Raw genomic sequence first — 16,032 nt, 5'->3', positions numbered from 1 at the left:
TAGCAACATCCTCCTGCCGAAACTCATCCTCCTCGACTCGCAAGCTAAAAAATTATTCACATCTTCAACCCAACAAGTCAGGACCACAAAATATAGGAAAAAATAAAAAATAAAAAGCAAAAAGCATAAAAGTCCACAAAATACTATCGAAGGAAGGTTGTCGGATGATTCTAGCCAGAAAGCGAAAAAACCATGCGCAAGCGCGTGCAAGTCAGCATTCGCCGCAAGGTCACCGGAATCAAAAGCAACAGGTGCCGTTGGAAGTAGATGGGGCTGGTGTGTGCGGTTGAGTGACGCGTGTCAAGGTGGGTCTGACAAAAGGACGTAGATTAAGCTTGTAACCAAAAAAAAAAAAAAAAAAGAAGAAGAAGAAGAAAGAAAGAGAAGCAAAAAGAAAAAGGGGGAAGGGAGGGGGAGAAAAGTTCTCCCCCCAAAAACCTACTTTTCATATCTTAGCTAATTAGTCTCTATAACCCCATCTAACAGCTTATTTAAAATTTTCTTTATCTTATTAAAATAATTTTTTATAATTTTTATTTATTAATTTCACTAAAAAAATCATGTCCACAATAAAAACACCAAATAAAACAACCGATCACGATATCGGCCATCTCCAAATTAGAATTCCCTTTTTTTCTTTATCTAAATCACAAATCGTCGGATAGAGAAATTATGGATTTGAAAATTGCAAATTGCATGGTACCTCCATGGACCTGCGGCACTATAACTTTCACTCTTTGCTCTGCATTCACATTGTCATCTGAACGATATCGTAAAGATTAAGCTAATAGGACTTTAATACCATCTCACGTTGATACAGACTCAAACTCTATTTTAATAAGTGAAGCCCAATACATAAAATATTTAATTTAAATGGAGAGAGACCACTTATCTCAAAATCTTAAATAGACAAAAATAAATAAATTTAATTATTTAATTTATACTTTATCAAATATGAGAATCTACTCCCACTTCACGAATAGTCAAAGCAAAGAAGCCTTTTGATTAGCGAGTTTTTCAAAGATCATCAAAGGCTTGAGCACCAAAGCAAAGATAAGGGAAAGGAACAAGAACAGGCCGGGTGAATGGTTCTGTAAAGAAAGTGATAAATGAGAAGAGGAAGAAACAACAAAGGTTAAAGAAAGAAAGAGAAAGACACAAATGAGAAGATGAAGAAACAAAAAAGTCAAAGAAAGAGGGAGAAAGTTAGAGAAATAATTAAGAGTAAAGTCCTCTTAACCCATTCAAATTAACTCTCTAATGACAATCTATCCCACAACCTATCAATTGCGACAATTTATCCCTTAAACTACCAAAACAATGACAATTTACCCTCCAATGTTAGTAAAATCACTAAATTACCCATATAAAATTTTCAATAAGGCAAAAATACCACTAAAGTTTTGAAAAAACTAATTAAATATATTTAAAAATTAAAAATATATATTAAAAAATTAAAAAGGTTTGGGGTGGCCGAGCCACCCCTAAAAAGATGAAGAAACAAAAAAGGTCAAAGAAAGAGAGAGAAAGTTAGAGAAATAATTAAAAACAGATGCTCTTCGAGTGTGCTGTTGTTTGGATTTCATCGTTTGCTGCTTCAGAATAGTGTAGTTGCTGTTAAAATTGATTTGAGTTTGTTTTGCTTTCGTTTAAACTGTGAAGAAATTTGTGAGTCTAACTCATCTTATATATAAAACCAGTTCAATAAGAGAGGGTTGTTCATTCCTTATAAACATGCTCAAGATCTTGTCCACAAGCAATGTGAGATTATTTCTCAACACCCTCCCTCACGTGCATGCTAGTATTTTTTTTAAAGATAAATTTAATCACTTATTCATTACTTTAACACTCTCCCTCATGTGTGGACTAAAACTCGATTTTAATAGGTGAGACCCAACACGTAGAATATTTAATTTAAATAGGGTGATTTGACGGAGTCAAAGTTTGATCCCATTTGGCTTTAATACCATGAAGAAATTCGTGGACGTAATTAATCTTATAAAACGATTCAATTAGAGAGTGTTACTTATTCCTTATAAACACGCCCAAGATCTTATCCACATACAATGTGAGATTATTTCTCAACACCCTCTCTCACGTGCAAGCCAATTTTTTTTTTGTTCTTATCATGGGATAAGTAGTGTGTGCCCTATTTGTTCTGTGCTAAGCTTTGAGTTTGCTACTGCAGAGTCGAACGTGTGTTTTTTCATCATGTCATTGCCACGACAGCTTTACAACAACTAACAGATTCTTTGTTCTATCATGACAAGATGGAGGGAGAAGAACTAAGGCCCACCAACCACCCCTTGGCTAAAATGGGATGGTCAGACCACCCCATTTTTGGCCCCAAAATGCCAAAAAGAAAAAAAATGGGGGGAGGGGGTGAGGGGATCGGGTGCATTTGGGGGTGGCCGGACCACCCCCAAGGGGTTAGAGTGGTTTCGGCCACCCTATACTGGCCGTATGGGGTGGTCGAAACCACCCCTAGCCCCTTGGGGGTGGTCCGGCCACCTCCAAATGCACCCAATCCCACCCCCCCCCGCCCCCCCCTTTTTTTTGGCCAAGCCACCCCATTTTGGCCAAGGGGTGGCTGGAACCACCCCGATCTTTCTCCTCTATTTTTTTTTTTTAAATATATTTTGCTTGAAAAAAAAAAATTTAATATTGAAAACTGTGTACACTTTTTACTGCACATGTGAGAATGGTACTGTACTTGGTACTGTTCCAACTACAGTACCGTTTCGCGCTGTTGGCAAACGGAGCCTAAGTAAAACCATTTATGGGTTTTTCAATTGGGTCCTGAAAGTCAAATGGGTCGCAGACAAACCGACTCAGAACTCGATCGTTGTGCACTTCTGCTCCTCTTCTTAATGGGCACAATGTCTTTGTCCCTGTTTGCCTCTATGTGGTTTTCAATAACCCCAATAGTTGTGCCACTTGCTCAACAAATGGCGGTCAAGAAGGAGGAGAAGAGGCAGAGTGTTGCAGAGGGATTGAGCATTTGGAGCTTTGGTGTATGTGTGGGGGTGAGGATGGGCCTTGTGCTTGTAGTGTTTGTAAGTATATGAAGTGGTCCTTGGTTTTCATTTCACATGAATAACAATTACAGAGAATTTACTCATTTCTCCTTGTCAGGAGATAAAGCGGTTATGTAGCTTTTATCAAGAGTACATTAATATACATAATTGAACACAACTCTGCTTCAAAAGCCTAAGTTAATGGGCTAAAGTTCACTTAGGTATATTAAGTACTCTTTTCTTTTATATTTTCTCAACGTACGACTCAACACTTACAAGTGCACTCACAATACTCCTAAATTATTGATAATCATACCTGTTTCAAATTTTTCATTTTCTTATCAGGCTTTCTACCAATTCAACTGTATTGTAATGCAATCGGGCATGGAGTTTTGGATTCAATTTAATTCAGTTTAATGACCCTAACCTCTTATGATCCTTGATAAAATGAGTCCCAAGACGTCAAACAAATAGCTCAACTACAACCATCAGGGTCCCAAAAAAGCCCCAAATAGGTAACTAGGATCCTCTTCAATTCATTTGAACGGGATAATATCTAGTTCGTCATATTGAAGGGGTATTTTTGTCCTATTAAAAAGTAAAAAGACAAAAATACTTCTTCAATATAACAAAGTAGATACTCTCCCGTTCAAATTAATCGGAGAGGATCATGTTTCCTAAATAGGGCCAACTTCTACTTAAGCCCAAGGAGGCCTAAAAGAGACCTAATATAAGGTATCTTCTCTCAGTTTTGTGCCCCACTCCCCCCACATTAAGACACTGACTTGGGCGTTAGAATGCCTTCAGTTTTTATGACCCCAGGCCTACTGACGACCCTTAGCCCCATCTTAGTTTTGCAGTGGACAAGCAGTCTAATCCGTACGCGGCCCGAAAAAATGAATTAACAATCCTGTCTCAATTTCCAGATTACTTTGGTTCTTGTTATTGAAGCTGTGATAGAGAGTCAGATCATGGTTGAGAAAACAACAAAAACAAACATAATAGAGCCAATCAATTAAAACATCAGCAAACTGTTCACTTTATTAAACATCATATATATAAAATTGCCTTGCACTTTAAACAGGAAATACACATATATGCCATATCTATGGGAATCCTAGTCAGGAGCCACAATTTTTCTTTAAAGCTCCCAAAATAACAATTATTTCTTAATCATTACGCTTAATCAAAACAAGTAACATATATAGCTAGACATGAACATCACCTAGTTGGATATCCTTGCCCTTCAGAGGAACATACTCCCCACGATAAACCTCCAGATAATCCGCCAACGAAGACTTGTCAATATTTTCATGGTGATATGATTTGCAGACGAAGTAGATAACCGTTTGAACAACAAGACCAAAGAGAAACACCGTGCACACTAAGAAAAAGCAAAGAATCCCGATTGGGATGCTTATTCCCATATTTCTTCTCCCCATATTTAGAACAACTAAACTCTCAAACAAAAACTCAACTCCCACGAAAAAAGTAGTAATCGTCAAAAACAGGGCAACCGCAGCACCCATCTTCCCCTTTATCAATCCCCTGCTCTTGATCATGGCTTTAATCCCATACAGATCCTCCAAAACTGATATAACGCTTGCCAAATGCCAAACGATGCTGATATATACAAAACCAATTACGTATAAGATGACAAGAGCAATGAAAATCGCAATTCCAATCTTATATAATCCATAATAGCGTGCCCAGAAATAGAAAAGTGAAACAGAGACGAAGTTGTAAAGCAGAACAATGGCGAAGCTCCATAGGAAAGTGACCATAAGCCTCTTCCAAACCCTGGGGACAACGCTCATGATCTTCTTGAAGGTGATATCCTTTGCTGTGTATATCGATGCGATGGTGTAAACCACTGCGGAGGTGGAGAGAAGGGCGAGGATGAGGAGGAAGGTGAAGTAGAAGGCTTTGAAGAGCCAGAAGGCAGCCCATTCGGAGGAGATGATGTCGGAGAGCTTAGAATATGTTCGGGAACCCTTTAGCGTGTAGTCCAAGGCATTTTCGTTGTTGAGGATCTTGATGAAGAGGAGTTCGGTGACTTGGATGTGAGCAAGGAAGATGAAGGAGAGTGGGAGGATGAGAGCCAGAGTGATTTGGGTGAAGATTCTCTTCCATGTGAAGATGATCTTGAAGGACTCCTTCAAGATCCCAAAGAAGCCGAGAAATTGTATATCTTCTTGCTCTCTGTCCATTGTCTTCTTTTTCCTTGTTTGCAGTGGGTTGGGGATGAATGGGGGGAGCTTTATAAATTGTTCATAGGGTCATGAGGACTTGACTTCAAATTGACAAATTGCCCTTGGTCTATCTTTGAATTACTATAATATTTCCATTAAGCCATTAAGCAAAAGCACAAGTGATCAAACTTTAGGTTCTATTTGAAATTTGTTTCAATGGCTTCAATTTGAAACAATTTTTGACATTTTGCTCGCACGAAAAATCAGTGATCATAACAGCGATAATGACTGGCAAAAACTGAAAATCTTCCGCTGCGGCGAAAAATAATTGTGACAGAGTATGTGAAAAGGAGAAGCTAAAACTCAAAAAATAATTTACAATTTTTTTTTTTTTTTTTAAAAAGAAAAACCTATTTTACAGAGATTAAAGAAGATTTTCTGATTAACCGAAAATGTTTTTAGTTTGGCCACAATTTTTGATTGGACCAAACATTGAAAAAACAAAAAAACAAAAACAAAAACAGACAAAGCCTCATGGGAGAATTTTGACAAATCTAATTAAGAAAATGATTCGCTTTAAAAATTAAATTATTATCAATGGGATTTAGGTATTGGTTAGAAATTTGAATTGTTGGCTCAAATGGTTATATTTTGTTTGTTTGTTTGTTTGTTTGTTTTTTTTTTTGACATATTCACACAAAGAAAGAGAATGAGAAAAATAATTGAACTAATGACATTCGCTTTATGAGGCATAATCTATAGTCCTTGGGCTCAAATGACAATTAGTAAAAGAAAAATAAGGAAATATTGGGTGGCCCTTAGCTAAGTACATATGCCTAATTGAGAAATTTCTATGAAATGGGAAAAAGGGTGAATTCGTAGTTGCAGTTGAATTATGGCCCCATTCCAGTGGACCCATCAAAACCCAAGTAACAAGTCAGGAAAGAAGACAAGGAACGTTCCTGTCTATGCACCGAGAATTTCGTGGACTTTTCATGGAGTTGACCAGGTCAACGCGCTCCAACTTTGACTGACATGATTTTCTTCGGCGCCCCAATTTCTACACGTCTATTGGCTCTGATCACATCTATGGTCTATCTCCCCCTGGATAAAGATGTGCGGAAAAAACACGACAATAATTGTGGAATTGGGCACAAAGTTAATAAGTATCTGTTTGGTTCTCGAGAAAGTTCGAGGGAAAGCCAAGGAAACTGAAACTCGGATTCTACTGTCTTTTGCTCAGTAGAATGGAAGACACGCGCTCTCCTGGGCCCCAAAAATATGTGGAAACAAAATTAAGAAGTACAATATCTTTTCTATTCAGACAACATTATTCTCAGAAAACTGACACAGCATAAGTTCTTGTATGACAAAGGAAATGAGCTTAAATAATCCTCTCAAATTATCACCATATTGTGAATGTTCCTTCAAACTATCAATGGTGTGAATGTCTCTCCTAAACTATCAACAAAATGTCAATATCAATCAAGACTAGGAGCTACCAATTTAAGTACAATTATTCTAATCAAACTTGAATCATGCAAAATAGATCTTTGGCTTCTCTTCTTATAGGTCCGCTTAAACAACGTGACAAGCCGCAAATACTACGTAAGCCTAAGACTTAGGATACGTTTACTTCGATGTAAAATGGTTTTTAGAAAATAGTTTTCGCATTTTATGGTATTTACTGCGACGTAAAATAGTGGTCAAACCGAAAATGATTTTCGTTTGACCAAAAAGCCTTTACATTTTTAGGAAAATGGTTTACAGTTTTTAATTTCGTAAACCATTTTCCCTTGCTCATTGACACCCTAAACCTGATGCTCTTCTAATTAGAAAAAAAAAAAAAAAAAAAAAAAAAAACCGACGCTTTCTCCTTCACCTTCACTCACAGCTGCAGTCTTCTCCTTCAGCTTCACGCTCAACATGCACAAGCTGCACAGCTCCTCTCTCTCTCTCTCTCTCTCTCTCTCAGCTTAGCTTCACTTTTCAAACCCGACGTAGGTACTCTCATCTCTCTCTTTCCTTGTTGAATCGTATGTATGGAGCGATTCAAATCTACAAATTTCTCTTGGTAGGAAGGGAATTGATGACACTTAACTTCAAATCAAAGTGAGTGGCATTGGTAGCCGGCAACACTATACATGTTGGTGTGTTGGTAATAGTAGGTGCAAACAGCTGCCTAAGGGACTTGGGTGGACGTCGTTCTCCCATCTTAGCAGACTTGCCGAATCAGACTCGGAAATTTGAGAATTGGTAGGTGAGTTTGGTGGCTATCTTAGATATTCTCTCTCCGTTCTTTCTATCTCGGGATCAAAATTAGTTAGCTCCAGATTTAAAGATCTACGACCAAACATACAAATAGGAACTAGCAAACTCAAAATTGAACTGAATTAAATTATACTAATTTAACTAAACACAATTGCAAACAGAAATTAATGCAAACAGAAACTAAAAACTCACAAAAAATGACCAAAAAAATGGCTAAAATCTACGGAACTGCTGCAGATGCTGCTCACTGAGTAGGTGCGCTCGAGTGCAGGTAATGTAGGATCAAGCGCCTGTGCGCTAATCTGTAGGTGTGATCGAGCTGATGATCGTGCGCAGGTGCGCACAATTCAACTATCTGGTGGAAACATCTAACGGGGATTTGTTGCTACTACAGAGGTTCTTCGAATCTTTTCTAGCTGGGGGCAAGGTATGACCGGTTATTTTAAGGTGCACAAGCTAGTGCTAGATGATGAAAGTGGAAGAGTGGTGGAGCGGGTGGAGGTGAAGAACATAGGAGATGATGGATTGTTCGTGGGAGACAACCAATCTATATCTATTTCAACTTCTGACTTTTCGGATTGTCGGCCTAACGGCCCTAACTCCATATATTACACCGATGACTACATTACTGCATATGAATATAATCCAGATGTGCTAATTGACATGAGTATCTTCAATTTAGAAGACGGAAGCACTAGACTACACTACAAACCAATTCCTGCCCACAAGAATTTGCCTCCCCCAATTTGGATACTGCTGTTAGAAGACAAAATCTAATCAGATCAAGCATATCCTGGCAAGGCAACAATCCCATGATTTCTCCTCCATGTTTCATGGGATTACATATTACTTTCCATCAACAGACCTACAGCATGTTAGATTATATTATTTCCTTTGTTAGAATATTTTATATTTCCTTCTTTAATTTCTAATGTAGGGTTTATTTCTTTCCTTATGTATTTTAGGGTTTAATTTGGGTTTCTTGGTCACTAATCACTGTCTCTCTATAAATAGAGACTTATGTAATATTGATTGGTAACAGTGTATATACAAGATATACAAGATGTAGCCCATACGTCTCACTCCGCTTTCGCGCTCTCTTTTACTTCTCTTTTATATTTTAATATTTTAGATTTTATATATATTTCTACATGGTATCAGAGCTATTGGCTTACGTCAATCGATCCAATGGTCCTGTTCAAATTTTTTTTTTTTTTTTTTTTTTTTTTTTTTTTTTTTTTTCTTTCTGGTAACCTTCCTTTCCTTCACATCACACACTACTGGCACAACGCCGGTGTCCATTCTTCTCAACCACTCCCGGCTCAATCAGTTGCCCACAGCGCCTTAGCGCCTTGGCCGTTAGAAGGACCTCTTTGGCACCGTCAAGAAGATTCTCGGCACCTACGTCTCCATCGGATGCACCGTCGACGGCAAGGACCCCAAGGACTTGCAACCACAGTCTGAGATCACCGACAGCAACGCCCACCACTGCCTTCCATAGCCCACTGCTAGCCGTGCCTCGTGACAAAACCACCGCGTCGTCCCTACTGGCTGTCGTCCATCAACCCACCACCGCCGGTTCCATACAAATCCACCACCATCAATCCACCTCATCTTCGGCAGTCCAGAACCTTCGCACCATCATTGTGCTCTTCTCCTCCACCAGGCCGCGACCCAGAAACGTCAATCAGACCACGCTGCTCAGCCACTCCTTCTTCTCCTTTGTCTATATTTTACATGTTTTTCAATAAACAACACCATCAACAAACATCTCCACAAACACGTCTCCAGATTCATGCACAAAAGATCCAATTTGTTCAACTCCATCGCACCTCCATTGGACGTTCTCGAAGTACCTTGTGCCAGTGTCCTTACCTCCATCAGACGTTCCCAGACTACCTTGTGCCAACGTCCTTTCCTGTACTAGAGACCTTCCTTCCATCGGACATTCCCGGACTACCTTGAGCTGGCATCCTCTCCTCCATCGGACGTTCTAGGACTACCTTGTGCCGGCGTGCTTTCCCTGTACTGGAGACCTTCCCTCCACCGGACGTTCTCGGACTACCTTATGCTGGCATCCTTCCTTCAAGCCACCTCCGTTGTAGCACAAACCACAAATTTGCCAATATATAGAGAGAGATAAGAAAGTAGAAGAGAATTGTCGGGTATGCAAGAAAAGAGGAAGAAAGAGAAAGTGGTATGTGTTTGCACATGGGATGTTTGTTGCACATGGTAGCCGAAAGGTGAGTTAAAAGTGAGAAGAGAAGTGATGGGAGTCATTAGAAAAAAAAAAAACAAAAACAAAAACAAAACAAGACAAAAACAAAAACAAAAAACCATTTTTTTGACCTTGAGGTAATATCCAAAACCCAAGGTTCATTTCAACCCATAGTTTGTCAGTTTCAATATAGCCCATTGTTGGCCCAATGTCTTGGCCTTGTGGTAATACCAAAAATCCAGGCCTTTTTCATGTCTCTCGCCTAGGTAACAACCAAAACCGGGCTCATTCAAGCCTTGTTGAATCTTGCCATGGTGGTTTATGGCAAGATTCAATCAACAAACTGCCAATTATTTTTTGTTTATCAAACTAAAGGAAGTTCTTACCATCAATTTGCAAGGGAGCGTTAGAAGACAAAATCTAATCAGATCAAGCATATCTAAGCAAGGCAACAATCCCATGATTTCCTCCTCCATGTTTCGTGGGATTGCATATTACTTTCCATCAGCAGACCTACAGCATGTTAGATTATATTATTTCCTTTGTTAGAATATTTTATATTTTCTTATTTAATTTGTAATGTAACGTTTATGTCTTTCCTTATGTATTTTAGGGTTTAATTTGGGTTTCTTGGTCACTACTCATTGTCTCTCTATAAATAGATAGTTATGTAATATTGCTTGGTAACAATGTATATACAAGATGTAGCCTATACGTCTCTCTCCGTTTCCACGCTCTCTTTTACTTCTCTTTGATATTTTAGTATTTTAGATTTTATAAATATTTCTACAATTGCCACCTATCTATGTTGCAAGGGAAATAATGTTTGACCAATTTTAATTGGCATATATACTTAGATTATGCTTTTTCTATTACATTATGTTTGAGCATTATTCCAATTGTTTTTCTATTATATTTGTTGGTGTTTCACTTTATTGTGCAAATTTATTTAACTTGCAAGTGCACGAATCGTTTGTAGTTTAATGGATTGTAAGTGCGAGATTGAACCCATAGAGAATTCTATTTTTGAAAGATCAAATTATATCTAAACTAATTTACCCTAACCTAGTTCCAAAAGAGTTTGAATTTTGAGTTTTGAAAATTAAAGGATAAACATAAATTAAATAAAATAAAACAAAAGATAAAGACTAAGGTTTGGGAATCCACACTCATCGAATCATAACAACATACTCCATGTTCATCAATATTTATCCGAAGTTTTCACAATTAAAATCTTAGATATATTTTACTATGCTTCAACGGTTAATCAAAACCATCCCATGTATCCATTCATTGCACAATTCACAAAAAGAATCCAATATAAATTAAATCATCAGATGTATCTGTAAATCACAAAAGATATCCAATTTTAATTGAAACACCTAATGTATCCGTAGAACAAATCACAAGGGATATCCAATTTTTAGCCAAATAAAATCAAGCAATCAACTGTACTGAATTATTTCAAATCATCAAGTATATCCTTGAATCACAAAAGATATCCAAGAATCTTTCAATCCAATTGAAAAGAAGTAAAACAATTGAAATATAAAACTCAATAAAATCGGATAAATAAAGACTTACATAAAAGTGATGTTGTTCTTCATCGGTGAGGCTTCATACCCAACCTTAGTTGGAAATTTAGCTCCACATAAAAATAAAATCTAAACTTAAACCTAAACTTAAAGAAAAACTAAACTAAAGAGAAAAGCGGTAGAATTTTGCTCTCTGGACTTGTGTATCTTTTCTTGAATGCAAAGAAGTCTATTTATAGGCTTAAGAAATTCCTAGAAGCCCTATTAGACCTAGATAATTCGGAAGTCTGTCTCCCAGTCAAAATAGAAGTCTGAAATCGGAATAAGATTCATCCAGATTTGTGTCCTTTTACTGCGAGTCAATTTTGGCATAGTAGCCGTCCAAATTAGGAAAATTCTATTTCACAACGAATTGTATTATTTTGAGTCAGCTTTCCAATACCATATCAATCACTTCAATCAGATATTTGAGCGGAAAGTTATGGTCAAAATACTGAGATGTGTGCAGAATCTGAATTTGAATCCAATCTGAAATTTTATCAAATCTGAACTTTAAGCCAATATGATCTTGAATCCAATTTAACATTTTTTTGGATTTGGTTAAATTTAACCACATCATCTAGGTCTTCTCAAAGTATGCTTTCTTTCAGACTTTGTATTTTTCCCTTTAAAGCTGTAGTTTTTCTTCAACAACCTACAAAACACTAAAAACACAAAACTAACACAATATTAAATAAGGACACAACTAAAGGATTAACTAATGTAAATAAAGGGGTCCAAATATGAAATATTTGGTACTTATTACACTTCATTCTAGATATTGAATGAATCATCATAAGGTGGGCAAAAAATTGCATTTTTAAAAAATTGTGATTTGAAATGACGCTTTTTTGTTTTTTTAATATGAAAACGCACAAATTTTAAAAGTTAAACTGCGATTTTAAAAATTAATTCACGATTTTGTGGAACACTTTACGACGTTTTTAAAATTTACTTTTTCAAATCGCACTTTTTGAAAATGCAATCTCAAACGAACCCATAAGATGAATCTATTTATAAAAGAGGTTTTTAGTATAGTTGGTCTTTTTATTTAATTATTATTATTATTATTTAATGAAAGAGGTCACTCCTCACTGATAGGACATATCTCGTTGATTTTTTTTTTTTCCTTAGATTGACGTTCCTTCTATAACGATAAGTACCCCCGACCGCACAACAAATTTGGTTTTTTATGTTACAGCATGTTTTCATTGATGACTTAAGTGCTTGCTAAGTTTTTAAGCATATAACAGATTTGGTGTCTTCTCCTTTTTTTGCAGTGGGTCTTTTTAGTTTTGGTTTGTTTTAACGGTTTCAAAATGTTCGATTTGAAAAAATAATGATTTTAAAATGTAATTAATGAAAATGAATTTTTTTTTTTTAAAAAAAATAGTTAACCGTTTGATAAAAATGCAATTCGACCAATAAAATCGCGTTGCATGTTTTTATGTGCAATCTGAAACTCCTACTGTTTTTTTTTTTTTTTCCCAAACACACTCTCAAATGATAAAATTTCCACAATTTTATTAAAAGAACATACTTTTGGTGTGCGAAATCGTGGGCCAAACGAAAATTTCATTTCATATCAAAGCTTGATAAACTTTTCCATATAAAAATTTCATTTCCTTTTAGTGGATTTTAAGTTTTCTTGGACCTGTTTGCAGTTTGTGGGAGGCTTTGATGCGGAAAGCATGAAGGCTTTTGAAGAACTCAGGAGCCGTGTCCATGCACAGGTGGACTGTAATTCCTTCGTTGACTATTCTAGCTAGCTAGTTATGTATTGCATAGATTGAGATATTTAAATACATTCCGTGGTAAAACGATTGGAAGGTTTTTAGCTTTGTGTCCAAATGAAGACAGAAAAGGGAATGGAAAAGAGAGCATGCATTTATCTTGTCGTCATCACAATTGCCGTCGATTTATTAACCCCAACTCATTAAAAGTTTATTATTTTATATGTTTACATATGGGATAAGCCTAACAAGGTGGTGATATACTAAGGCTAATTACGGTAATCGATTCATTCTACAATTGATATAGTATTATTGTATAAACAATTAATTCATTTTAATTGTTTATACAATTAAATCATTATAAACAACTAGTTCATAACCTGCACTATGTACGGGATTCTTCGTTATAATTTAATTTTAAAATTTAAATGCATCTTTATTAATTGTACAGAAAAGAGAAAATGAATATATGTGTAGGCTTAATTACTAACACTAAAGGAATTAATATAGGGAATAAATAAGATAAAACACAAGAATTTATGTGGTTAACAAGAAAAATGGTGTAGCTTCATACGTGACTTCTCAAATTGTTAAAATTGATATTTGATTGCGTGACGTCTATAAAATGATTCACCCTCACTACAAAAAAAGCAGGCTCTCCCAGGGCCCAAAAAACGCAGTGGAAGAGAAAAAAAACGCCGGGAATTGTATTCCCGGCGTTTGGTATTAATGCCTGCTTAAACAGCGTCGGCAAAGCTATTTTCCAGCGTTTTGGGCAGCCGTTGGTGAAGAGAATATAAAGGCCAGTGTCTTCTACAAATGTCGGAGAAGGATTATGTGCTGACGTGATTTGTCGACGCCGGCAGAGGAGGATGCCGTCGTTTTCTGTAAACGCCGGAGAAGGAAGTTGTGCCGGCGTTTTCTGCAAACGCCGACACAACTCCTTCTCCAGCGGTTGCAGAAGACACCAACATCCTCCTCTGCCGGCGTTCTCTGTCGATGCCGGCAGATAAGGATGCACCGGCATCTTCTGCAAACGCCGGAGAAGGAGTTGTGCCGGCGTTTGCAGCTCCGGCATTTGCAGGAGACGCCGGCGCATCCTCCTCTACTGGCATTGTCTCTGATTCTACTTGGCTTCATAAGAAAATAAGTTCCAAATGCTTTTTCTTCATTTTCTTTTTATTTTTTATTTTTTATTTTGGATGAATAAGCACCTTCATTAAAAGTAAGACAAACCAAATACAAAGTATCACCGAACACAAGCCCTTCAAAAGGCATAAAACAAAGCCTCACAGAGGCTGAACACCAACAAAACAAAACACAAAGCTGCAAAACATACTAGCAGCATAACAAAACAAACCAAATCATGAACAGAAAAACCAACTAAACCAGAGGAGACCAACTAGTAACTATATAACCAATATTAACAAAGCAAGTCTGCTGGTATATTCCATAAAGAGCAAAGCACAAAAATTTCCCCAGTTTTTGAAAACTTCACTTTTCTAATTACTCTGGTTCTAACTTCCCACAGAATTTTCTTCAACAATTGCTCCTCTGTTTTGGGATGTCCTGCATGCTTGAGTTCATTTCTATTGCAGCAGATGTTGTAGACAGCAGACCCCAAAGCCAAACGACAAAGCACAGCTTTAAAGGTTTTAATACCCCATTCACTGCACCCCATTTGCAAAACCTCCTCCCATATTATAGGAGAATTAGCTATTCTGCATCTAGACAAACAGAACCTCCAATTTTTCTTCATTTTCTTTCCGAGCTTCTGTTACACTAGCAAAGTACAAGGCTATGAGGCGAGTTGATATGTGGGTGCAAAAGCAACGTACAGATTGCCTCCCAGATTTTCTTGAAATAATGCAACAGAAAACAAAATTAAAAAACATAACAGAGGAAATCAAAACCAATGCAATCTAAAGTAATAGGAGAAAACCCTTCAATTATCATGTCCCCACACACTCATCATGCAATCTCATGGACCTGTTGAGAATGCTATGATCTAGTTCTTGGCCTATTAGAATTATAAAAAAAATTAACATATCAAGACTTACGACCATAATGACTCAAGCTAGATCTATAACATTAGAAAAATGATTCCCCTCTATCTTTTCAAAAACTCCAGACCTTTTCATTACAAAATTAAAATAAGATTATAAAAAATAACAAAAATAAAGTAAAATAAGTTTATACAAGCCGCACTTAATTTCACTCATTTAACATTCAAGCCTATATTTCTATTCAAACTCGGTTCATTTAATAAACAAACCAAACTCAAATCTAGTTGATCAAAGTTCGAGTTGTTTATAAGCAGTTGGGTTCATTTAAAGCCCTATACACCAAGTTTCAACCAAAAAACAAATCTTGTTCACAACCATATCCAAATCCACTACATTACATGTATTAATTCCAACTAGAGCACCAAGAACCCATGTCATCAAACAAACAATGCAACTACACATTTTCCTAGCTATTACTACTCATTTGAAGCCTAATTTCTGCGGTCAGTGGTCCCTGGCCTAGCTGAGTAGGAAAGCACAAAGAAACTATTCACTCGACTAAATATATTATATGAATAGAATTATATTTATACCTTATTTAAAGAGAGACATACCACAAGATCACTTTCAAAGCTCAAATAATTGAACTGACGCAGCATCTTCTCAAACATAACAAGTGAATAATATGCCTCTCCAGAAAGCAACAGCAATTTCCTCAAAAACATCTAGTTGCCTACTGGTGACAACACTGATGGCAGACTGTAAAATTTTTCTAGTCACTGGCAGTACCCTATTAACATGTTTTTGAAATCCTTTCTTCATGACCTCAACTAGTAATCCCAAGACCTGTACCAACACATTCAGAGACTCAACAATAAATATTATAAAACAAAAGAAAGCAGATTGAATGAGCAGCAATATTTATTAGGATTTCTTACTAAAGGCCAGGTACTTCTCAACATTGAGATTCAACCATAGCAGATCATTAAATCTCAAATACCAAGTTTCGCAGCAACCGTGT

General features: G+C 36.7%; 1 protein-coding gene across 1 annotated transcript; it reads right to left on the bottom strand.

Annotated features, from left to right (window-relative positions):
• Positions 1–4,030: 4,030 nt before the first annotated feature.
• On the bottom strand, positions 4,031–5,268 carry LOC132166033 (uncharacterized). The gene has a single exon (XM_059576774.2). It carries the CDS (start codon positions 5,225–5,227, stop codon positions 4,226–4,228), a length of 1,002 nt encoding a protein of 333 aa, XP_059432757.2. The 5' UTR covers positions 5,228–5,268; the 3' UTR covers positions 4,031–4,225.
• Between the last annotated feature and the right edge of the window lie 10,764 nt (positions 5,269–16,032).

This window comes from Corylus avellana, chromosome 11 (assembly GCF_965113065.1).
Source record: "Corylus avellana chromosome 11, dhCorAvel1.hap1.2, whole genome shotgun sequence".
NCBI lineage: Eukaryota > Viridiplantae > Streptophyta > Magnoliopsida > Fagales > Betulaceae > Corylus > Corylus avellana.
Note: the sequence above shows the minus strand (reverse complement) of the source record. Positions and strands in the feature narration are given on the sequence as shown.